Here is a 25727-nt window from a genome sequence, read left to right as displayed (position 1 = left end):
ATTTGAGAAGATTATCAAAAGAAAAGATAAAGGTGTGATGACAAGAAGCAGAGTCAAGGAAGAACTAGTTGATATATCAAATTGAACCTAAGAATGCAGATGAAGCATGTAAAGATGATTGTTGGAAACAAGCTATGAAAGAGGAATTGGATCAGATAGTAAAGAATGAGACATGGGAATGGAGATTTGGAGGAAGAAATTTATATGACACAACCAGAGAAATTTGTGGTGAAAGGTAAAAGTCATTTGGTTTGTAAATTGAAGAAATTCTTGTATGGTCTAAAACAAAGTCCAAGGATGTGGTACTAGAAGTTTGATACATATGTACTGAGTTTGGGATTTGTGCAATCCAAATCTAATCACTATATATATTACAAGTCTAATCGTGATTATTTCCTAGGTATTGCCTTATATGTTGATGAAATTTTGTTTATTGGCAAAGGAAAAGGTTTGATTGTAGAGTTAAAATCTCAACTCTCAGCAAAGTTTGAAATGAAAGACCTTGGTGTAGCAAGGTACATTTTGGGAATGGAGATTATAAAAGATAGATAAAATAGAAAGCTTTGGCTAGGATAGAGTAAGTATGTTGGTACTATTATGAGAAGATTCAATCTATAGGATTCCAAACTATTGAGTGTTCCTATTACTATGGGAACAAAGCTTTCTAGCTCATAGCATCCTTCATCCCCATTGGAGATAGAAGAGATGCGTTGAGTACCGTATCAAAGTGTTGTTGGAAGTTTGATGTATGCTATGGTTTGTACAAGACCAAACATTTTCCAAGCAATGGGAGTACTTTCATGTTATATGTATAATCCAAGAAGAGCACATTGGGATGCAATAAAAAGAGTTTTTAGATACTTGTAGGGTACCTCAGAGTACTTTATATGTTTCCATAGAAAAGGAAATGAGCATTCCCTGGATATTCAAGGCTATGTGGATTTAGATCGGGCTGGCAGTGTTGATAGAAGAAGATCAACAAGTGCATATGTGTTTACATTTTTTGGTGGTGCAATCAATTGGGTGAGCAAGCAACAAGTTGTGGTCATTTTCTCTATTATAGAGGCAGAGTATATGGCAATTACTCATGCCTACAAGGAAGTTATCTGGCTAAAGAGACTATGTTCAAATATAGAATTCAAACAAGGTGTAGTGACAATTTATAGTGATATTCAGAGCACAATCTGCCTAGCGAAGAACCTAAAATTTCATGCCAGGACCAAGCACATTGATGTGCAATATCATTTTGTGAGAGATATAGTCTAGGATGATAAGGTGAAGCTAGAACAAGTGGAGACTTTGGTGAATGTTTTTGATGCATTAACTAAGCCAATGAGCACAAAGAAGTTCAGAGTCTATGGGCCTCTCGATCCCTAGCATTTAAGTCAATGACATTGTGGATCCCCTAACTCTTACAAGGTGTTCGGCAAGTGGGAGAATGTTGAGAATTGTGTCTCAACCTTGCAAGATTTTTCTGAAAAAACTCTAGAAAACTTTTAGAAAATTCTAGAATTTGTTTGTGGTAGTTTTCCACATGTTTATGAGTTGAAAAAGGTGTATGAGTTGTTAAAATGTGTCTAGTCTCTAGAAGAATGTAGCAAGGTTATTTTTACAGTGTAAACAACTCATTATATAACTTTTATGGGGGTCTAAACTAGAGGACAAAATTATGGACAAAAATGGTATTCTTGGAGTTACAAATGACAAGTGGGTAACATGTGGCATTGTTATTTTGCCCATGCTTTTGGACCATGGTATTGTAAGACCAAAAATAGTTTCCAAGTGGCAAATCACTATAAAAGGAGCACTTGGGGAGGTGTTTGAATCATTGAGTTCAATTTGTAAGACTGAGTGCTAGAAGGAGTATCTCTCTAAGCCCTAGTCTAAGTTTGAGTTGTGGTGATGTGCTCCTGTAAGAACTTGCATTGCAAATGTATTGTAATCTTCTAGATTTTAGAATACATTGTGTGGATTTTGAAGGGTGGGGTTTTTCTCTCTGAAGGGTTTCCCCATGGTAATCATTGTGTTATGTGTCCATTGCTGTTTTGATTAAGTTATTATGCATTTCTTGAGATCTCTGCAATAGTTAGTTGAATTTACATAATCGTCCTCTCAAAGATTAGTGTAGGAAGCGATTCCATGTACCTTAGTTTCCTTACAGTCATAAGGAACAAGGAAAGATTGGTATGTAAAGGTTACTCATAGAAAGAAGGAATAGACTATGATGAGACCTATACTCTTGTGGCTAGAATAGAAGTAGTAAGATTATTCTTAGCCTATGCAACACAAAATAAATTTAAAGTATATCAGATGGATGTTAAGTCAGCATTCCTAAATGGAGAACTTGAAGAAGAGATATGTACATTGAACAACCTGAAGGTTGTCCTTTAACAGATGACAAGGACATAGTATGCAAATTGAAGAAAGCATTGTATGACTTGAAGCAAGCACCAATAACCTAGTATGCAAGGTTGGACAAGCATTTGACAGAGCTTGGATATAGCAAAGGTATGGTAAATAGTAATCTCTATTGGAAAGAAATTGATGATAGTTTCATGATTTTGGTAATATTTGTTGATGATATTATATTTGGAGGAAATGATGAGGAAAGTGAAACATTTGCAAAGGAAATGAAGAAAGAATTTGAAATGAGTATGATAGGAGAAATGAAATACTTTCTAGGATTAGAGATTGTATAGAATAAGGAAGGAATCTTTATTTCTTAGACTAACTATTTGAAGGATTTACTAAAAAGGTTTGGTTTGGAAGAATGCAAACCCATTGGAATGCCTATGGTAACTAGACACAAGTTATCTACAAAGGATCAGACACCCACTGTTAAGCAGAAGAAGTACAGATCTATGATTGGAGGTTTATAATATTTGACTCACACAAGGCCAAATATAGAACATGCAGTTGGAATTATTGCAAGATTCCAAGCTGATCCCAGAGAAGCACATTATGCAATAGTCAAAAGGATATTTAGATATCTTAAAGGAACATCAGAGTTTAGATTGCGGTATGATAGATCTAATGATTTCATTCTAAGTGCTTATACTAATGTTGATTAGGAAGGTAGTATAGATGACAAAAAGAGCACCAGTGGTGGAGCCTTCTTTCTTGGAGGAAGATTGGTTTCTTGGCTAAGAAAGAAGAAGGATTGTACCTCACAAAGTATAGTGGAAGAAAAATATGTTGTAGCAAGAAACAATTGCAATCAAGTTATTTGGATGAAGCAGATGTTGAAGGATATAAGGATAGAAATAAGTGAACCTACTATCATACATTATGACAACATAAGCACAATAAATATGTCTAAGAATCCAGTGTTGCATTCAAGGACTAAGCAAACTTCTATTAAGTATCACATGTTGAGAGAGAAAGTTTAAAAAAAGGATATTAGATTGGAGTATGTGAGCACTAAAGAGAAGATTGAAAATATATTCACTAAGCTCATGCCAAGAAAACCTAAGAAAATAGGATGACACACAAAACAACATAAAAACCCCAAAAAATAGAAAACTTTAAAATTAAAACCCATTTTTTCTTTGGGTGCAAAAACCCTGAAAATCCAATAATATTTGAGTTCAAACACCATATGCAAAAATGGCTAGCATAACGACATGAAAGCCCAAACCCCCATCCCAAAAATAGGGAAAATGTTCATTCTCGACCAACTAGGCAAAACCAACAAATAAAAATGGAGGGGAACACTACTTCTTAGCCTCCTAACAATTTGCTACTAGAAACAGAAGCTAAAAAAAAGCAAAAGCAATAAAACTAGAAAGCCCTACCTGATAGCAAAAGGGGTAGAAATTGAAAACAACATAGTAAAATAAATCACCCACTGAAACTACCAGAAATCATGGCAAAGCAATGTCTCCCTGAGCCAGATCCAATGAGACTGATCTCATGAAAATCCCATGCTCACAGCTCTTAGAACAAAAAGAAATCCAATCCTTCAAAAGAGGGATTTCAGAAAAGCTCTCCAATTTGTATTTTCAAAAAGTGAGAAGTGAGAAAACAAATCCCTTTTTCAATACTTATTCACTTTTTGAGTGAATAGTCAATTAGGGCAACTAGCCAGTTAGACTAGCTAGACTCTGAATCAACCCAAATGAAAACAAGTTATTCCTCGTAATAGGAATTCACCTAAAGAAAAGTTGCCAAAAATTGAATTCAATAAAATTTAAAGCCTGAAAAACCAAAATCATAAAAAGCCACTTAACAACTTTCCCGACAATCTGAACCTCTAAATGCACATCTACACACTTACTGGTCTAATCACATAATGCAGATGAGTTCAGATTTAATAATCATTTAAAAGTTTAATTTAAACACTTAAAATAAGGATGTGTTGACCATATAGGGATGACATTGGTAAAATATGAATAGCTGAATCACTAACTCCATGTGCCACTGCCAGGGATATAAATCATGTACACTAAAACACACAATCAAGTGCACTTACATATAATAACATAGCTGAAGCAATAAATGTATTAAATAACTAATTTGACCATTTATTCAATTATACTTAAAAAATCCATTTACATCACTCATGTTAACATAAAGCATAAAGAGACAAGAATGAAGTAAATGACTATAACATAAAATCCATCACATGACATAATTAGAAAACATGTATCCAAAAGCTAGATAATAAAATATCATCATAGACCTACTGTCATCTCAAAATGGCACTAACATGTAAATAGGATAAACCAGATAGCATAGTAGTAAAGCATCTATGGTATTGAATCAAAGTATAACATTCGACCCTCAGGTCATCTCAAGGTACATAATATAAAAGTATCAAGTATCTCTCGAATCAAAATCGAGAAGGTACATACTGCAAACACAAGAGGCACTACAATAAGTGGTTCATAAATAATTGAGCATATTAAAATGTTTTATGGTGAGAATGGATAAAATTAAAAGGATTATATTATCTATAGATAAATATTTATGAACTAAATAGTTTACATCACACTAACAAATTTTTTTCATATGATTATGTATATAAAGAGGTCTATGGTGCATCAATTTATTAGGCAACTCAAAAAAAAATTGCAATGTAACAACAAAGTGATTGGAGATGAATTAGTGATTTTATTCCAACAAAAAATAAAAATGCATTGCCAGTAATTAAGGATCATGAAAATATGGTACAGGATCGATAAGTCCAAGCCCAAGCTGAACTACCCATCCCAAACTTGAACATTTGTAATGGGTTAAATTATTGCTAGTGATGTCATGCATGAGAATACTAGTGCCACAAACTCTACTAATTAGGTAAACTAGCAAGGTGAAAACATACTAGATAATATGAATGGTGATTTTGGTGTTCTTCTAGTTGTAATGGAAGAATAATAATAGTGTTTTTGAGACGTAGATCTATAAGGGTATGCAAAATATAGTTAGTATACTTTCATATGCGAGTCATTTTTTATAGGCTTGAAGTTCTAGTTTTTTTACCTATAATATGGATTTTATAGAAATTAGAATGGGCAAAATTTCAAATAAGATATAAGCAGGTTTTATTATGAAATCATTTGGGTATAGTTGAAAGTATTATATTTATCTAATGTATTATAATATAGATATATACAAGGGGCGGGGGCCCTAGCTTGGTTGGCTAAATCTTCCTTGTTGCAAGGGGTTGGTCATGGGTTCTAGTCTCCCCCATCCCCGTGGTACCGATGGGCGTGTCGCGCCAGCGCTACCGGTCACGTTAAAAAAGTTTACCTGGCGCACTGCAGTTTATAGGGGGGGCCATGCTGCACCCGATTCCTGCAGTCTAATAAAAAATAAATAAATAAAATATAGATATATACAAGTTTTTCCTTTTGCTAAAATTAATATTTCTCACAATTATTATCCAATAGAATGATAAATAAAGAAATGTTGATCGTTTGAAACAAAGTTGAGAAAAGAAAATTGATATTAATAAAATGAGTCAAGGTATTTCAATTATTTTTTCTCATTTATGTAGTTTTTATCAATTAATAAAATTTAATAGATGTGTTATATTTCTAACATCTAATATGAACTAAAAGCACTACTATGTAAAGAGAGGTATTTGGTGGTAAATATTTTACTACCTATTGTTTTGATGTTAAATTAAACAAAACTAGGTGTTGGCCTTTTAACTCCAACAATTCAAAAACAATTTAAACAATTTATTAACCATGTGTTAATATTAATTACTTAGCATTACACTAACATCAAATTAGCATCAAAGCATACATAAAAAGACTTACAAGTATCTAACCATAAAGTAAAGAACTAAAACTAAACCCTCTTATCTATGAGGAATTTAAAAAACTAATTATTGTTTAATATGATCATTTTTATTAAGAGTTAGAGTAGATTGATTAGGTTATTAATGTCTCATATATCATAAAAAATCTTTTGATTAAAAAGAATTATTTCACTTTAGTGTGAGCACTTTAAAAAAGAAAATTTAAGGTCACGTCTTCCTTAAAAGAATTATAGAAAGTACTGGTAGCACTAAGTGCGATGTGATTGAGTTCTTACAATTTCTATAGGTCATATTAAAGAGAATTTCTACTTAAGCGTGAAGTTTCTAAGTTCTTACCATTTTTTCACACATTCTATATTTCTCTCTAGTTCAATAGAGTAAGATTGGTCAATTAAGTGTAGGAGAATTCAATCCTCACAACTTTCACACACCCACATTAATTCTTTATATGAAAAAAATAATCTTAACCATGTCATGAAGAAGTTTTAACTCTAACTTCAACATAAAATTAGTTAAATCTATATATGACCATCTTATGGGACAATTAGATTCTCAATTTTTCACACTCCATAAATTCTTTAGATCAATAAGAATATTGCTAGTTAAGCATGAGATTTTCTCTTAAAAATAAAGTGCTTATTTTAGAATGAGGTAATTTAGATCTTACAACTAATTCACATATATAAATTATTCAGCATATCGTCACACTAGAAGGTTTTAAATTCTCTAGAATACCTCATACTTTACTTTATTATATTAAAATTAAAATGCCCACTTAAGCATGAGGTAATAAAATTCTTCAGAAAAATAAGCACGAGGTAATTGAATTCTTTTAAAAATTAATTCAATTTGCCATATAATTTCTTAGATTGAAAAATATATGACAGATTAATATGTGAGATTTTTTTGAAAGGTGTAAGCCCCCACAACTTTACCATGCATTACAATAATTCTTTCGATAAGAAAGAATATAACATTATAATGTAGACCGTTATATATTACTTTGAGATATAATAGAATGTCTTCATGATACTAGACAATTAATATGATTTAAATTCATAAAGAAACATACAGAATCTAAACCAGGAACATTCATCCCATATGTCTGGTACACAAAGAAAGGGCCCAGTCCATAGGTGGGCAGTATTGCTCATGCACCAATCTATTTAAACACCGAAATTATTGGGAGTACAGAGAGAAGGTGCTTGCATCTCTTCTGGGGGAGGAAGTATCTGTTAAAGCTGAGCATGAGACGAAGTTGATAGTCAATCATTTAAAGCTGCAAAACTAAATACTTGGCTGGCTGAGCGACTGGTTTGGCAGGTGTCTCGAGGCCCCACAATAAACAACAATCACGGGCCGAACAAGTACCAGATATAGATGTTAGCTATGCCTATTCTATCAACTATCAGTACGTTAGTCTTTCGAGCATCAGATTTTTCTTTCAATTTGACACCCCATTCTGCCTGTCACTCGCAACCCGGGAAAATCTGAGATTAGATAACATTTTAATTCAATCTAGGATTATTCACTGTTTCACTAGAGCTTTCTCAAGAATCCTCAAAATGTTTTTCATACTATTTGGCGGCAAGTATAAACTGCTATCAATTTTAAAGGGCATTTGATAGTTGGTTATTGCTTTTATTGGGAAGACAAAATGGTTTTGGTAGGCTGGGTAGGTTTAGGATCTTAGGGAAAATTCTTTAAGGTTTGGGGTTCTGAAAATTCCATAAGATTTTGGGTTCCTTTCACGAATTTTTAGACTTGTCTTTGGAAGCTTGTTTTCTTAGCTAAGTTCTTTTTTGTTGTTTCATTGTAAGGATTTAATCGTTGTAATTGGTTTCAGAGGCTGCCAATCCCTTCCTTTTTAATTTTTTTTAAAAGTACAAATATCTTAATTTGATTATTTTTTGTCTTTTTAATTAGTTGTCAAGTGTACTATTGATTCTTATGTGATTCTTGTGAACCACTACTCATGAAACATGTTTCAATTAGTTTGATTCAAAAACTACAAAAACACCAAGTAAGACCCATGTCCAAAATGTGGTTCACTCTTTTTGCTCACCCAACACTCTAATTAATAACTTTAAAGAAACTAACTAAATGGTAACTGAAAGCCCATTAATAAATATATCATGTACCATTAGACATTGATGTGTACCTCTAGTAATGAGAATTTTTGAACAACTACTATGAAATTTGCAGATGAGCCTTGACAAATTTTTAGGACATTTATTATAAAAATATTGGCAATTTTTAGGTGGTGGTAGTGTAGCATTATTGGTGCATCTTTAAAGTGCTATCAAATGACACTTTGGAAAAATCACTTTTGACACTAATGCACATAAAAAAACAAAGCACAATGTTCATCATTAGTACCTAGAAGTTAGAATAATAGTTATAAGAAGTTTAGATTCACATACAAAGACAATAGAAAAATTGTCTGAACCCCAAACTTAGGATTTGTGAATGTATGAACTTAGATATAACGACTATTAGTGCACTTCCCATATACAATTGATAATTGTATCTCCTACCTATTAATTGATGAACTAAATTGATATTATGATGAATAGTTTATAAGGCACAACCTTCATAGAAGGTTTTGCAAATAGGGTAGCAAGCTATGTGGTTTTAATCTTATAAAAGATTTTATGGTTTAGCTTGTTTGAGTTGAAATAGTACTGGATCAGAATGCTCAGTACTTCACATTGTTAGCATCACCTAAAATAAAAGAGTGTTAAGCATACTATTTTTTTTCTAATGAAAAGCGAGTTTTTGAAATACTACAAACTACACATTTGAATCTTGACACCATGTTCATATCTTCTACTTATTAGTATAGATGCTTGTTAATGAAAAAACTCATGTTGTTAGTATCTAAATGGTGTTTAGTTCAAATCTTCTATGTTGAAATAAATATATGCTTGATAAGTAGGAGATATTTTCCATAGCAACTCAAAATGTGATACTGCTATTAGCATTCAACTATGTAGTTTAAAGTAAAACTCATTGACGTATGTTTCATGAGTAGTGGTTCACCAGAATCCATATGTCATATGAATGAATGAAATACTTAACACTCATTATATGTAAATGATGCTCACAAAGGCGAAGCCCTAGGGCTTCTTGAGAGGTCACTCATCTCAGTACTACTCCAACTCAAGCACACTTAACCACAAAGTTTCCTCTGAGGTTAAGTCCATTTTTTTGGTTAGATCACTTGTAAAATCTTCAACAAGTGTTGTCCCTTTTAAGCTAAAAATTGATAAGTAGGAGACATTTTCTATAAATAGTAAAAATGTGATATTTCTATCAAGATTCAACTAGATGTAGATTTTGAGTCAAACTCATTGACCCATATTTCATGATTACTAGTTCACAAGAACCCACCTCTCGTGTGAATAAATAGAACACTTAACACTCATTGCATCTAGGTGATGCTCACAAAGGTGAAGCACTAGGGCTTCTTGAGAGGTCACCAATCTCAGTACTATTGCAACTCAAGCACACTTAACCACAAAGTTTCCTCCAAAGTTAAGTCTAGTTTTCTTGTAATCTGACTAGCAAAATCTCCACCAAGTGTTGTGTCTCATGAACCATTTATTATATAGTCCCTTTTAAGCTAAAAATTGATAAGTAGAAGACATTTTATATAAAAAGTTAAAATGTCATATTGCTATCAAGATTCAACTAGATGTAGATTTTGAGTCAAACTCATTGACCCATGTTTCATGGGTACTAGTTCACAAGAACTCACCTCTCATTTGAATGAATAGAACGCGTAACACTCATTGCATCTAGGTGATGCTCACAAAGGTGAAGCACTAGGACTTTTTGAGAGGTCACCCATCTCAATACTACTGCAACTCAAGCATACTTAACAACAAAGTTTCCTCCAAAGTTAAGTTTTTTTTTCATGTAAGCTCATTACCAAAATCTTCAGCAAGTGTTGTGCATGATGAACAATTTATTATAAAGTCCCCTAAGCTAATCAATTGATAAGTAGGAGATATTTTCTACAAAAAGCTAAAACATGATATTGTTGTCAAGATTCAACTAGATGTAGATTTGAATCAAACTCATTGATCCATATTTCATAAGCACTTGTTCACAAAATCACATCTCTCATGAGAATGAATGGATAACTTGGGATTCATTTTTTTCTAGACAATGATCACCAAGGTGAAGCTTATCAATGGATGGAATTAAGGGGCTTTATAGTGAATGCTTTATAAGGCTCAACACTTGTTAAAGGTTTGGCAAATGGGGTGCAAGAAAAGTGGGCATTTCATCACTATGAGCAATGTCTAGATGCAATGAGTGTTAATTATACTATTACTTCTCCTCATAGATAGGTTCTTGCCAACCAACCCACATAAAACATTGGTCAATAAGTTTGAATAAAAAACTAGACATTGAATGTGTTAGGTGTGAAAGGAGATGAGCTTGAGTGAAATCTAAATTTGTGAAGGGGTTTGTACAGCTTCCTTTCGAACCTTCACTGGTTTGCCACCTGACATACCACATTTATTGCAGGAATAAGTTTTTATTTATAATGGCCTCGACCTTCTCTAGCTCAACAGTTGATGTTGGAGCTAGAGTTGCTATTATGGGAGAGAATGACACCACCAAACAAGCATCCACACAAGTTCATTCCCAAGGTGTTCCATAAGGTAATTCATATCCTGATATTGTTTTGATTTTTTAGGATTTAGATAGTGTATGCAACTAGTTAGAGAAACAAACCCTTATTAGTTATTTTGTGGGCCGCACTCCTTCTGAAATCATGTTGTGGGATTGGGTTTCCAAGGTCTGGACACCTCAGGGTGTCCACTTGGAAGGTGTGCAAAGCCTTACCAAAGGCTTTTTCCATTTTCACTTTGGCACTTCGGGCCAAGCTAAACATGTGTTTGTTTGAGGTCCCTAGACGGTTAGGTCCTCCCTCCTAGTTTTTCAATGCTAGTCATGCAATTTCATTGTTTCTGATGATAGCAAGCTTAAGGTGTCTATTTGGGAGGAGCTCCCTGGCTTGCCTATCCCATGCTGGTCCTTTTTGTCAGTCATTGCATAAACTGACATTAGAAAAGTTGTATGCCTTAAACCTAGGAAGTTTTTCAATGCTTGGCCCTAGCGTAGGGTTTGTGTTGAGGTTGACCTTTCTAGGGACCTCAAGGATTCTGTGGATATCCAAATTGGTTGTACCACCTTCACTTAGAAGGTGCTTTTCCTTAACCTTCCAAATACTTGTTATCAATGCTAGTCTACTGAGCATAAGATTAGGAACTTCCCTTTATTGGACCACAACCACCCACCTAACTCAGAAGCCAAGCCAGTTGTGACTGCTAAAAAAGATGAATGAACAATGGTGGTGAAAAAAGGAAAGGGTTTATCTGTAGCTAAAGCGAGCCCTTTGCCTGTGGATACAAATTAACCTAGCCTAAGCCTGGTTCAACCAGATCCTTCAGTTCCTTTGCTTCCTCCGCCTCCTATTTCAAACCCTGTTGTGTAAGGGATAGCATGAGGTTGCACTCCTAAGCCTCGACCCTCAAGGATTTGAGCATCACAAGTAGTGTCAATGATCTCACAACAAACTCTTTGTAGGTCTTACAGTCTAAACAGTTGTGATGAGTATTTTGATAATGGGGAGAAGATTAGAAGAGTCATTTTTATTGATGACTCTTCATTCGATGCTCCAACATATTTTCATAACAACTTCTCATCTCTTGGAGACAAGGATGACATGCAAGTTGGTTTATAATGAATTGTCTCTCATGGAATGTGCGGGGGCTGATAGATCTCCCTAGAAAATATTTTGTTCATGACACCAAGCATAGGCTTGGTAACGTTGATGTTCTTTGTCTTTAAGAAGTTAAAGTTACTGGGTTTTTACTCACCTTAGGTTGCACTGTTATATGGCTAAATAGTGCCTTATTTACTTCCTAGCATGAGGTTGGCTGAGGTGGAGTTGTTACTCTTCTCTCTCCTCGTTTACTTTCTTATGTTATTTTGCATGGTTCTAACCCATTACATAGGGTGGTTTAGATTTTTTTGTCTTTTCAGAATCATTATTTTGGTATTGCTAATGTTTATGCTCTTAATGATGTTGAGGAGTGATCACACATGTGGTGCTGGTTGGCAAATAATTTTCCACCTACGACTTGGGTCTTTTGTGGGGATTTCAACATGGTAGAGCTGGCCATTGACAAGGAGGGAATTTTGCCTTTTAGATGGGTAGCTAGTGAATGTGAGACCTGGTTTTACATGCGGAACAAGCTAGGTCTTTTTTATCCCAATGCTAGCTACCACTACCCATATGGGGTTTGGCATACATGGTCTAATTTTTGAGCTGGGTCTGATAGAGTTTTAAAGAAACTTGACAAGGCTATGATTTCTACATAGTACTTTTTCTCACAAGTATGCCCTACCTGCCACTCCTTTGCCAAATGTGACGTTGTCCGATCAAACCCCCATTATTTTTTCTATCACTTGACAAACAACTTAACCCCATCCTTGTAAAACCTAATTTTACCTTAAAACCTCATTATTTTCCCATCCTCCCTTTATTGCACACATTCTTCAAGTGTTGAATTTTGAGCCTTGGCCCCACACCCATGTTGGGTGGATTCAATGGTGGAATGATGTCATTCTCTATATTGTGAGGTTTCTTCACATTTACAGTAGACTGTTGGCCAAGTACCATAGAAGATCTTTTGAAGCCACTACCAAAGATCTGTGTATGATTTTAGAAGCTCTTGCCATGAATCCGTTTGATACAGATCTTCAGATTAGGCTTGCCAATCTTTGGCACCAAAAGCAAGTTGCAGACAACTATGCTACTAGAGGAGCTTAGATCAAGGCCCGTCTCCATTGGTTGGAGGTTGGCAATCAAGCTTCCAAGGAATTTTTTAATGATATTCAGGCTCACCATTCTATAGTTGACATCAAGCTCATCCGTGAAGACCACTAGGTCTTTACTAATCTGCCAAATATTCGTCAAGCTTTTGTGCACCATTATGAGCAAGTTTTCAAGGGCCTTCTGTTGGGCATCACCAAGCTCTTCAAGAATGCCTTGTAGTTACTCCCAATTGGCTTACTCTTGAGCAATATGCCTTTTGTGAGCAAAAATTAACGCTTGCAGACTTGAAGGGAGTTGTCATTTCCATGGCTTCTGATAAGGCCCCTGGTTGTGATGGCTTTCCTTGTGAATTCTACAAAACCTTGTGGGATGATATCAATCCTAATTTGCTTGCTTCAAGTTTACCATGAAGCTTACATTTCTAATTCTCTAGGCAACATTATCAATAAGGGCAATATTAAATTCATACCTAAAGCTGGTGAACTTGAGGAAAGTTTTAATTGGAAACACATCGCCTTGTTGTTCAAATGTCTCCTACAAGATCATTGCCAAAGCCCTCTCTCTCAAAATTCAACATTTTCTTCCTCAGATTGTTTAGCCTGAACAAACAGGTTTCATCAAATCCTACTATATTTTGGACATCATTGCTATTTGGAAAGGCATGGAATGGGCTAGGAAATCTAAGTAGTAGGCCTTGTTTCTAAAACTCAAATTTGCCAAAGCTTATGATTGGATTGAGTGGCCCTTTATTCTAGCTATGTTGTAAGCTCTCGGATTTGGGCCAATTTTTTTGCAATCTATGTAGATGCTTTTTGGGGATGCCTTTGCTTGCATCACCATTAATGGGAGGCAATCTAAAGCTTTTGGGCTTTACAAATCTATCAGTCTAGGTTGCCCTCTTGCACCTTCACTCTATGTGCTAGCGGTTGAAGGCTTTGGCTATCTTCTTGCCAATGCCATTTCTCAGGGTATAATTCATGGTATTTCTCTTCCTGAGTCCTCTACATAGCTTGTGAATAGCCATTTTGTTGATGACTCCTTCCTTACTTTGATTGAAGAGGAAGACAATATAGCCAATGCCTGGATACTTTTTGCCTTGCTTCTGGGTTTGCTATTCAATGACACAAAACCCATTGTTATCGACAATCCTTCTTGCCAGATCCTTAGTGGCTTCAACAACATGGGTGGAAATGCATCCAACATGGGGAAATCTTTAAATTCTTGCACATTCCTTTCACTTTTCAAGCCTCCCCTATGGAGTTGTGGAATGTTGTCCTTGCTACGATTGAGAAGAAGTTGGAATATTGAATCACCAAACCACTTTCCCTTGCAGGAAAGTTTCAAATTTTTTCTAAAGTGCTGCTTGTCAACCATGTGTAGTATATTTCCTACTAGGCTCCTTTCAAAGCTTCTTATCTCAAGTTGGAGCGTCTCCTCTGGGACTTTCTCTTGGTCACTAATGCTATGCATCATGGCTTTCACAGAGTTGCCTAGGATTATTTTTTCTTACCCAAAGCCTTGGGGGGGCTTGGGTTGCTCTCCACTCAAAAACAGGCGATTGCCCTTTGTGCCAAGTGGGTCATTCGGGCTCTCACTGGAGATGAGGCCTAAAAAATTCTTTTAAGGCATTGTGTTTCTTTAGGCTTCCCAATTAACTGACTTACCTGGAAGCAGATTGGATTTCAGACCCTTCTTGTGACTCCTGAACCTATTCTGATTCAAGCTACTTTTGTTGCAAAGAGTATTTGGAAATTTTGGGAAGCCCTTAAACCATGGCTTCGCTAGGCTGGTAATGGGTTCATAGATGGCCTCTCAATGAACCAACAAAACCTTTGGTGGTCTCCTTTGTTTTCCACTCAAGGTGTTCCTTTAGCTAAGATTCAAGGAGCCAACACTCTACATTTATTCCACAGGGGTATTAAAACTCCCAAGGACTTATTTTCCAAAGTTACTATGAGCCTTTGCTCTTGGGAGGATCTGCAGGTTCAGTTCAAGCTCATCCATGCAGATTGGCAGAGTGTTGATCTTCTAGTTTTTGCAGTGCCTCCCAATTTGTTACATAAGCTTGAAATTTACTCATCTCGCCCTTGGTGGAATGTTTGGAAGTGGTATCCTACCACTCCTATGGCTAACTACAAGTCCAATTTGGGGTATCGGTGGCTTGTGCCCCATCTTCTGATGGTTGATACCCTCAATTAGCGTTGGCATTTGCATTCTTCTCATAAGACTTGGAGTCTTAGATTTAGTACTATTTGGAATGCCATTATGGAGCCAAAGATTGTTCACTTTTCCTAGTGCCTCCTCTTTCAAGGCTTACCTTTGGGCCCTCAGTGTTGACATTTGAGAGTTTTGGATCCTAGATGCCCCTTTTGTGGCTAGCTTGAAAGCTTCTTGCATATTTTTTAGTTTTGCAAGTGAGCCTAGAGATATTGGCTCTGGATTCTTAAATTTTTCAAGCCTTTTCATTCAGAGGAGTTCACCTGACATATGGTGGTGCTGGGAGATTTGCCTAGACTTCCTTTTAGATATGCTCAAATTTGGCAGGCTTTTAGAATGGAAGTTTTGTTTACTATTTAGAAGGAAAAAAATGTTGTTTAATTCTCTCATAACTTCCTTGATATTCATGTTGTTATGTACTCTAAAGAACATATTTGTAATAATGTCATGATGCAGATTCAATTATAGACTGACAAAGTTGTGCTAGAGGTGGCTCACCTGCAGGAGCTACTTGCTCATTAGGGAAATGCACCATGTACGGTTGCCCATGTGCCTTCAGATGCAATTTTTGGTAATCCAACTCCTTCTCGTGGTTGTTGGTGAGGCCGAAGCAGATCTACACACCACTCGCACACTCCCTGGTCGCAACCACATTGCCACTCTCCCAATGGTGATTTTGATGGTTGTTGCCTCTCAACCTCACCTCCACGGAGGTTGGGCTCAAGCTGGTCCCCGGTGGCTCCCCCTGCTACCCCTGTTACAGGTTGGTCGTCTGTGCAACATGATCCCAAGTGGACTTTCCCTCAGTTGGACTTAGTTATCTCCTCGTCCAAGCCTAAGGGAGATAAAGATGACGATGTTGATGTTGATGGTTGGGCTCCCCCTTAGCCAACCACTAATACCATGGACTTCTGGGGTTATGATGATAAAGACCCTCCTTTTGCTAGCACTGCTCTCACCGCCTGAGACTTTATGCTTTTCTTTAAACTATTTTTTTTTATGAATAGTTGTTAATCCGGCCTTGTGCCGTTTGAACTCATGGGGTGATCTTGTATCCCCCAACCCCTTTTTTTGTGAATATGTATCTTTAAATTATAAATTAATGAAAAAGGTCTATTCATTAAAAAAAAATTAGCGATGTCTCTAATAAATGCTCAAAACATACACATAAAAGACAAAAGATAATTAAATAATAAAAGATTGCTTTTGACGACCTTATGACACTTCATTATGGATTTTTGAACTGTCCGAATACATTCAAAATTCATTGAGATTTTCTTTCATCTAGGGAAAGTTTTAATCCATTCTAGTAAATACATTGCCAAAAGGTACGGTGACAGTCTTTGTAATTAACCTAGGTAAACAGTTTTAATCAATAGCTGAAAAATTAAATGACTGGGCATATACCGTCAATTTGTTTTCCTATTCCCCTACCTTACTTTTCTAGTTCCTAATTTTCCTTGGTTCGAGACTGAAGGTCTATATCAGGAAGCCCCTACCATTCTTCTTCTACCACATAATCTTCGCCTTTCTTCACTTTACAGTTTTTAGAAACCCTAACATAGCTACGTAGATTTCTCATGCCGGAAATAGAGTAGAGGCCAATTCCTGTAACCTTGAATTCCCTGAAACACTTTTTAGTAAGCTTAGGTATGAGGCATTCTGGTAACCCGATTTCCAAAGCATAATGGTATAGTTGGAATTAGTATTTGTATTTGTATTGGTATTGGCTCAATAATGGTGGGATCTGTCGTGATCAACATACTATATTTGGGGGCCGAAGTTTGTCAGGAGCAGTTCTCCAAAGTCTCTTTCAGGGGAAACAAAGTATGCATCATTTCTTTAACTTTTTATCAAATAAGGTTATTTTCGGCTCTACTCGCTTAAAATAGGAATACGATTACTTTACAATTATATGCATACCCGGCTCTGTCTACGCTTTCAAGTCCCTTTGATGTTTGTTTCTTTTTCTTTATCAGAGTCTCTGAATCATTGCTGATGCCTTTTCTGGTTCGGCCAAGAGCATTTACATGTGTACTGGTGAACAAGGTGGGTACCTTATATTCTCACTTTCCATGAAAGTATTGATCACTATCTGACAAGTACTCCATATTGTGTTTCTTTACTATCTACGTTTATAGGCTTATTTGACTCAATGAATCTGCTATGTATGAAACTCATGGCTTCTGTATATGGCTATCCAGCTCTTGAGGATCACCTATGTATTTATAAGAATGAAGTTATGGTACTGTATAAGGCACACGGATGCATCATAAGGGCTGAATAATGTATCGAACAATAGTAAGCCACCTACTATTGCAGGAATGGTGGATGTCTCAGATAAATATAATCTAGTGCTGAGACCATGGCAGAGACAGCAATTAGTAGTAACAATAAAATTAATTAGAGACATCAGATTTTCTAGTAAATGATAACAAAGAAATATAATTTTTTAAGAAAACAACCTGAGTATTTCTTAGGTATGATTTACTGGGCTGCATAGCACTTGCCCAGATTTTCAGTCCATGGTAATTAGGGCATACATTTCTGAATCCAATAGAGACATCAGATATTCACAATCTACAGTGAGTTTTATTACTATGCCATTCATGTGTTCAAGTAACTATGATAGGATTTGCATCAGATCACAGTGTTCTAATAAATTCTATTTCAATCAACATTTCAGATCAAATTATCATAGAAAAATCCATTCTAATTATCAACATTTCAGATCACAGTGTAATGGTAAAACCCATTTTATTTTTGTGGGCTAGTGTGTGAAGAACTCACAAGACATCATATTTCATAGAAATAAGATACGTTCTACTGAATTCAATTGAGACATGAGATTATCTTTCACAAATCAACTTGCCAAATTCTATGTTTGATCACTGTTTGAGATTGGGCCAAAAAAAGCATAAATGGGGGGTCTGATTTCCATCGTCTTCTTCCTGCAGTTTCAAGCCTGGGACAGTAATGGCTTGGACATGAATTGGGAGATGTGAAGACCAGTACTGGGCGAAGAAGAAGAAGATGTATTCAAACGGTGGAGCGGAGGCAGATGGATTCAAGCAGGAGAACGGGTGTGTGGTAGGAACAACTTTCTTCACTCCATTTGCGGATGCTCAAAGCCAATCTACTACCAAACACAGACCACATGTTGTATGCAGTGACTTCTGCAGCGATGTTCTGGGCATGTGGAATCCAAGGATGTTCATGGGAGGAGGTCACATGGAGGGGCTAACATCTAATGTCATGCAGCAGCAGCAGCAGCAGCAGAGAGTTGTGGGGGCGAGGAAAACAAAGAGGACAACGAAGGGGAGTGTTAGTGTAAGTAGTAACAACAACAACAAGAAGAAGGATCTGATGGAGGCGTACAGAATAAGCAGGCCATCTGGCAGCAAGGATAGACACAGCAAGGTTGCTACGGCCAGAGGGCCAAGAGACAGAAGAATGAGATTGTCCGTTGAGACAGCCGTCAAATTCTTCCACGTACAAGACAGGCTGGGCTTCGACCAGCCAAGCAAGGCAGTGGAGTGGCTCATTGACAGATGCACTTCTGCCATTGAAGAACTCCCTCGCTTAAGCAGCTCAGAGTTCATGTCCTTCTCAGCACCATTGAATGGCACCACAGGAGATCAGTTGATGATGAATTGTGAGCGTAAAAGAGGTAGAAATAATCCCAAACTGGGTACTAATTACCCGGAGCAGAAAACAAAGGCAAAGGAGAGATCGGATCAGGAAGGAAGTAAGCGCAGAAGGAGATGCCACCAACAAGCTGCTAAGATATCAAGTGAAATGGAGGCGATGAAATTAGGGCAAGACATGTTGCACATGAATTCCCATGTTGTTGGTGGGATTCGAACCCTTGAAAGCTCGCATAGAGCTCCATATCTCAATTGTGCACAGTACTCGCCTGAATTAGGGTTTCAGTCGTACCCGAGCAGCAGCAGCGTGCAGTCGGCCGACTCAACAACAACATTTTCGGGCCCATTTCCAAGAGTTATGCCGTCCATCAGCATTGACCCACAAAGTACCATGTCTGAGTTTTAGTCTATTTTCAGACCACACAATGAAAAATAAAATGATGCACAGACAATCCGGGCTTTCAATGGAGGTATGCTACTGTAGGTAGTTTGTAATAGCGAAATTCTTTGGGCTTTCTAGTTCTACCATACGTATGCTTTCTGCTATTATTATAATATCACCTTTTTTTCCGCTGAGGGACATGTCATTTGTACTCCTTTTTGTTTATGTTAACGGTGCAATTGCCTGTTTCCTTCGACCAAATATTTTGTGTTGGACGAGCCAAATATAAGGAGAGAATATTATTGTATCAGAGGTTTTTCAATCCTTTTGTGATCTCATGTCAAGTTCAAATCTGCTGTTTGAAATTATAACATAAGAGATGAGACCAGAGACAAAAGACGTAGATTGAAAGCCATTACAACCACGAATTAGTGGGGGACTGTTTGGGCGGGGAAAAGGTACGAGATTCAGCTGTTTTAAGATAAGGATCCGAGAAAGAGTCACAACCAACCAGTATAAGGTATAAAAGTAGCGAGTGAGAGTAGGCCATAATACATTATTATCAAGAATAAGTATTGGCAATTAGAGACAGGTGCGTGAGGATAGTATAAGTGGGAGAACAGTCTCAAATATGTTTTTGGAGCAAAAGTGAACGGTGAGGGTGATCACTAATTTAGACATTAGGAAGAAATCTGTGTTTACTAAATATTGTTAATATATTTTTTTAGCAAAAGCAAAGGGTGAGAGTGATTATTAATTTAGACATGAAAAGGAACCTATCGTATTCTTATAAGATACGGAAAAGTAATGAGTGAGAAGAGACCATAAACAAGATGGATAGAAATACATTACTGTCAAGAATGAGTATTGACAAATATACATAGGAGTGAGGAGATAGTAGAAGTGGAATAACAGTCTTAGTATGCTTTTGGAGCAAAAGTGAAGGGTGGGAGTGATTACTAATTTAGATATTAGGAAGGAATGTATGATTACTTAATAGTCTTAGTATATTTTGGAACAAAAGTGGAGGGTGAGAGTGATTATTAATTTCAACATTAGGAAACAACCTATGACTATTGAGATAATGAAAAAGTAATCCATAAAAGAAGAGCGTTTACAAAATGTTAAGTGATTATTTTATATGGATTGCTTTTTCGTTAGCATTGTAATATGTTTTCTAGGAATGAGGCTTTTTCATTATGTTCTGTAGTATTCATGTATGTGTTGAGCATTTTCCATACCTATATCTAAGGAATGTAAATCATGATTGGTGTAAGGAATTATTGACGAGTAACAATAATAATTTCTCTCCTAACTAATTCCAAAGTAATGAATATGTTTAGTAAGATGCTAATAACCTTCCTTCATGTTGCTTCTTACCTCTTCAATCACTTGGTAAATGTCTATTCATACTTTTTAAAAAAAAAGGGTTTTCTCCCTAGAAATGATACATTCAACCCTTTCCTATCATTTAGCCTTAGAGAAAATGACGTTTGGCCTAGAAAATGATGTATATAGTAGGAAATGAATTATTTTGGTAAAAGGGGTCATTAGAGAAGGTAAATGTCCTCCATTTTCTAACTAGTGGAAAGTTATAAGGATTAATAAGATTAAAGGACATCATTGAGTAGTGAGAGAGATAAAATGACATTATTGTCAATAATAAGTAGCACGGAATAGGCATAGGAGTAGGAGAGTAGTAGAAGTATGTTTTGAAAAGAAATATAAGAGAAGAAAATAGATTTATGGAGACATTAGGAACGATAAATATTGACTATGTATTGTGTGGTGTCAATGCATCTGTCAAGCTTAATAACACTTAGATCCAATGAAAATGATGATTAGAGTAAATAATTCATGATGCATAGTATAAAAAATACTCATTTTCCAATGTGTGTTATCTCTAAATGTGAATGAATATTTTAAAGATTCATTAAAATGGTTTTAAAAAAATAGTTATCTAACAAAAAAATTTGAATAATAATACTACATTTATATTTCACACCAAGTTTGCTTTATGTTTCTAGAGAAATAGCTTAAAATTTGTTGGTAGGAAGTAATTGCACATTTAGTGAGTTTAGTGTCTTCTTAAGTTTAGGAGATATATCCACATGAACAAAGTAATAAGAAGAAGAGGAAGTATAAAGAGGAAAAAACCAAGATGGAAAAAAATTACTAATAAGAGTAATTAGTGGGAAAAGACATAGAAGTGGGAGAAGAGTCCACGTATGTTTCAACAAGAAAAAATGAGAGGAGTAAAGGAAAACTAGTGTAGAAATTAGGAAAGCAACTTATTGGATATATTTTGTGTGGTGTTGATGCATGTGTAAAACCTATCAATTCCTAGGTATAATGAGCACGAGTCAAGATTAATGTAATCAGTTGTTCATGGATAATATGAGAATGCTCCAATGTATGTTGTCTCTAAGTATGAATAAATGATCCTTTTAAATAATTTATTAAATTAGTTAATACAATTAATTCTCTATAGAATTTCTTAGCTACGATACATTAGTAATACATTATATCATTTTCCTCCTCATGTCTCAACAACATGCCTTAAAAATGGATAGTAGAAAGTTATTGAATATTTAGGTTTAATAAAATCTTAGATATATGTGGTAGACACTGACACACACACACACACACACACACTTACACACATGTGCACACTTATTAATAACTACTTCTCATAAACATAAGTCAAGATTAATGTAATGAATTGTTGATGTATAATATGGGAATGCTCCAATGTATGTTGTCTCTAAGTATGAATAAATGGTCCCTTTAAATGATTTATTAAATTAGTTAATACAAGTAATTCTCTATAGAATTTCTTAGCTATGACACATTAGTAATACATTATACCATTCTCCTCCTCATTTATCAAAAAAATGGCTTAAAAATGGATAGTAGAAAGTTATTGAACATTTAGGTTTGATAAAATCTAAACACACTGTGCATGTATGTATACATAGACACAAATATAGACAAATACAGACATAGACACACACGTGTGTGCATCACACACACACACACACACACACACACACACACACACACACACACACACAGAGTGTCAAAACATTTAGACGAAAGAAAATCAATCATTTAGAGAATTAGAAGAAAATGATAAAAGAAGATGAACTATGAATTGTTGATTATGATCCAAGACCTTTCAATGATTGTCTATTCAAAGAGAGTTCTAATCCTAGGATCTCTCTCTCTCACACACACACATACATGCACACTCACACATGCATACACTCACACACTCACATGCATCCACTCACAATCTCACATGCGTCCATACACATAGAGAGACACAAACACATGCGCGCACGCGCGCGCACACACACACACACACACACACACACAAAAACACACACGCACATGCACACGTGCGCGTACATGCATGCGTGCACACACACACACACACAATGTTATAACATTTAGATGTTGAGAAGACCAATTTTGTCATATAGTTATTAATTGCACAAACACTTATGTAAATCATTGTGGCCGACTTCTATATGATATTTAATATTTATAGAGATAGTTAAGATAGAGATTGAATATCATTATAGAAGGTAATAATCCCAATGAAAGAAAATCAACTAATTAGAAAATTAGAAGAAAATGACAAAAGAAGAAAAACTATGAACTGTTAATTATGATCCAAAACTTTCAAAGATTGTCTATTTAAAGAGAGTTCTAATCCTAGGATAAAGAGAGAGGTGTGTATGCATGTGTGAACAAATGTGTGAATATGCAAGTGAAGAAGTGAACAAGGATAGAAAAGAAATAAAAAGGTTAAGTCTGAAAGGAAATTAGACAAGTGCAATCCAAGCAGTGAAGGACTAAATAGAGATATCAGATTAACAAATCAGATCAAGATATTGTATGGAGGAGATCCAAAATCATCTTACAGAGAAAACCAAGAATCAAGTATTGAATCATTTATTAATAGGATTGAATGAGGATAAATCTCTTAATTGAGTGATCCTAACAAATCTATGTAAATCTCTTTTAAAAAGTTTTTACTTGATTGTAAGTGTAAAATCTTTTAATATGGTAGGATTTAATAGTTGTAAGGATTTTAACATGGCAGATCCCTCATAGGGTAGATCATATGTTATGATCAAACATTGTAACCCTAGCAAGTTAACTTTATTATTGCAACAGTGAAGATTTGTGGGTTTCATCCCCACCCCAATTTTATTGTCACATTGAAGTGTTTATGGGTTAGCAAATCATTTGTGTTATGTGTTGAATCTTTTATGGATATTATATTTTTAGTATTACAGTTTTTATCTTACATTTGAGATATGAGATGAATTACATGTGAAATTTGTAATTTGTATTTGTAAGTTAAACTTTAAGATTTTGATTTACTTCCCCCCTCTCAGTATCTTGTTTCCCATTAAATCCTTCCAACAATTAATTTATCATTCTATCTAAAGGATGAACAAAGGAAAGGATGCAAATGGTGATACCCACCAATTGGGTGGGTAAAAGTTCTAATGGAGTCGCCAAAGGTAATCTTGGGTTGGTTGGGAGTGGGTGAGTAATAAGAAATTCCTGTATCCAATGTGTTGTAGTGGTGGCACTCCCCTTTGGATCTCAGACTAACCACCTTGCAAAATCTTTGACAACTCTTTAGTCTCACATGCTAACTATGAATATGGGTTTCACTAAGGTTTCATTGGAATGCAATTCTAATGATACTATTAGTTTCCTCAAGGGCCTTACTCCTTGTTCATGATCTATTAATAATATCATTGCGAAGACTAGAAAAATTATTGATTCTTTTAAGAAATATTTAGTTTCTCATGGTTATAGAGAATTTAATGCAGTGACCAAGTCACTTGCCAACATGAAAATCAAGTCTGATACTGAATGGAAGTGGAAATGTTAGTTGGATCTTCTCATAAAAGTGAAGGCCTGGTTCAATTATAATCATGTACAAGGCATATTAGAGGTGTTATTTGATGATTACTTTGCACTTCTCCTTGGTAAGAGATATGATAAATATTAAATATCTTTGTCCATCTGACAATAAATATAGAAATTATGACTAGATGCCACATACTTTGTGGGTTCTCTTTTCTTTTATGCATCTTCTCAACTTTAAATTTGGTAAAATGGATTATATTTTTATGGTTTTTGTAGTCTACCTTTTATCTAAGCTATGTATTAGTTGCATTTCTATTATGGGAGGTATAAGAAAGATAAATAAGCCCTTGTTGTGTGAGTATTGCAAGAAGAAATTTAGGGTTTGGAAAGTTTTGGAGTTTGGAGGCACAACTCTCTTCATGGAAAGCATCTATGGGTAAAACCTTATTGTTACTAAGTTTTTAAAGAATGATTAGAAATATGACAAGATGGTAATTAATGGGAGGAAAGTTAAAATTGATTAGGGGATTATTACAAAAGTTAAACTAATGCAGAGAGCACAAAAAAAGTGTGCTATATGGGCCTTCCACAAAACTTTGAAATTATAGGTATGGATTCACATTTATAATCTTTTCCAACTAGTCAAATGAATGCAAGAATGTTGCATCTTTTAAGAACAATTTCTCAACTAGGGCATAATTTAAAACCCTTAATCAGTCATTAGTAAGTTCCATAAATGAAAGAATTAAACAAATCCTTTTTGTGAGACAAAATAACAGTGAGTTTACAACATTTTCTCCAAGTTATAGCCAAATAAAATCAATGAAATAAAAGTTATTGCAATTTCCCCAAAGTTCTTCATATTATGATAGAATCTGATGAGTCTTCACCAAAACGGTCATAACTTCTTCCAAACATAATGAAAATATGCCAAACCAAAACTAAATGAAAGCCAACTCATATACCTTTCCAAAATATAAGTTTCAAGTTTTTATAATTCAAAATGATTTCGCATCAACCAAAACATTAGAGAAATTGCAGGAAAAAAAACCAGAAAACTAAAATATACAACATCAAAATAAGTTTTCTTTCATTCCAAATCCTTCCTCCAACTTCTCCAACTTACAATTTCATGTTTTGGATACCAAATATATATAATTTGGAAGAACATTAAACTTTCCAACCAACCTATAACTACCCATGAACAAATCTAAACTAACTTTTAAAATGTTGTCACCAAGTTGTAAAAGTTGTCATTACAATTTTGGCAACTTTTGAACAACTTTTACAATTATTATCCAAATGACTTGAAACTTTCCCTAAACCCTTGATATATGATTAAAATGACTTTAAGACTTAAATAATAGCATTTCCACTATATTTTTATACATTTTAGTTATTTTACCATGCTTGAATAGGTGCCCCTGCACCATACTTCCCAACTTTGAAAATTTTCCAAGT

General features: G+C 35.2%; 1 protein-coding gene across 1 annotated transcript; it reads left to right on the top strand.

Annotated features, from left to right (window-relative positions):
- The first annotated feature begins 16793 nt into the window (after positions 1-16793).
- LOC149535263 (uncharacterized) lies at positions 16794-19677 on the top strand. Its single transcript, XM_089806922.1, has 3 exons — positions 16794-17168; positions 17321-17390; positions 18299-19677. Exon 3 carries the CDS (start codon positions 18375-18377, stop codon positions 19392-19394), a length of 1020 nt encoding a protein of 339 aa, XP_089663048.1. The 5' UTR covers positions 16794-17168; positions 17321-17390; positions 18299-18374; the 3' UTR covers positions 19395-19677.
- The last annotated feature ends 6050 nt before the right edge of the window (positions 19678-25727 follow it).

The sequence above is a fragment of the Cupressus sempervirens genome, chromosome 10 (genome assembly GCF_028749045.1).
Source record: "Cupressus sempervirens isolate cs-2001-9-10 chromosome 10, ASM2874904v1, whole genome shotgun sequence".
NCBI classification, from domain to species: domain Eukaryota; kingdom Viridiplantae; phylum Streptophyta; class Pinopsida; order Cupressales; family Cupressaceae; genus Cupressus; species Cupressus sempervirens.
The sequence above is the reverse complement of the archived record's forward strand: the minus strand, read 5'-3'. Positions and strand labels throughout refer to the sequence as shown.

Excerpts from the sequence above, each read along its gene's own strand:
- LOC149535263 (XM_089806922.1), top strand. The coding sequence starts at position 18,375 with ATGTATTCAAACGGTGGAGCGGAGGCAGATGGATTCAAGCAGGAGAAC.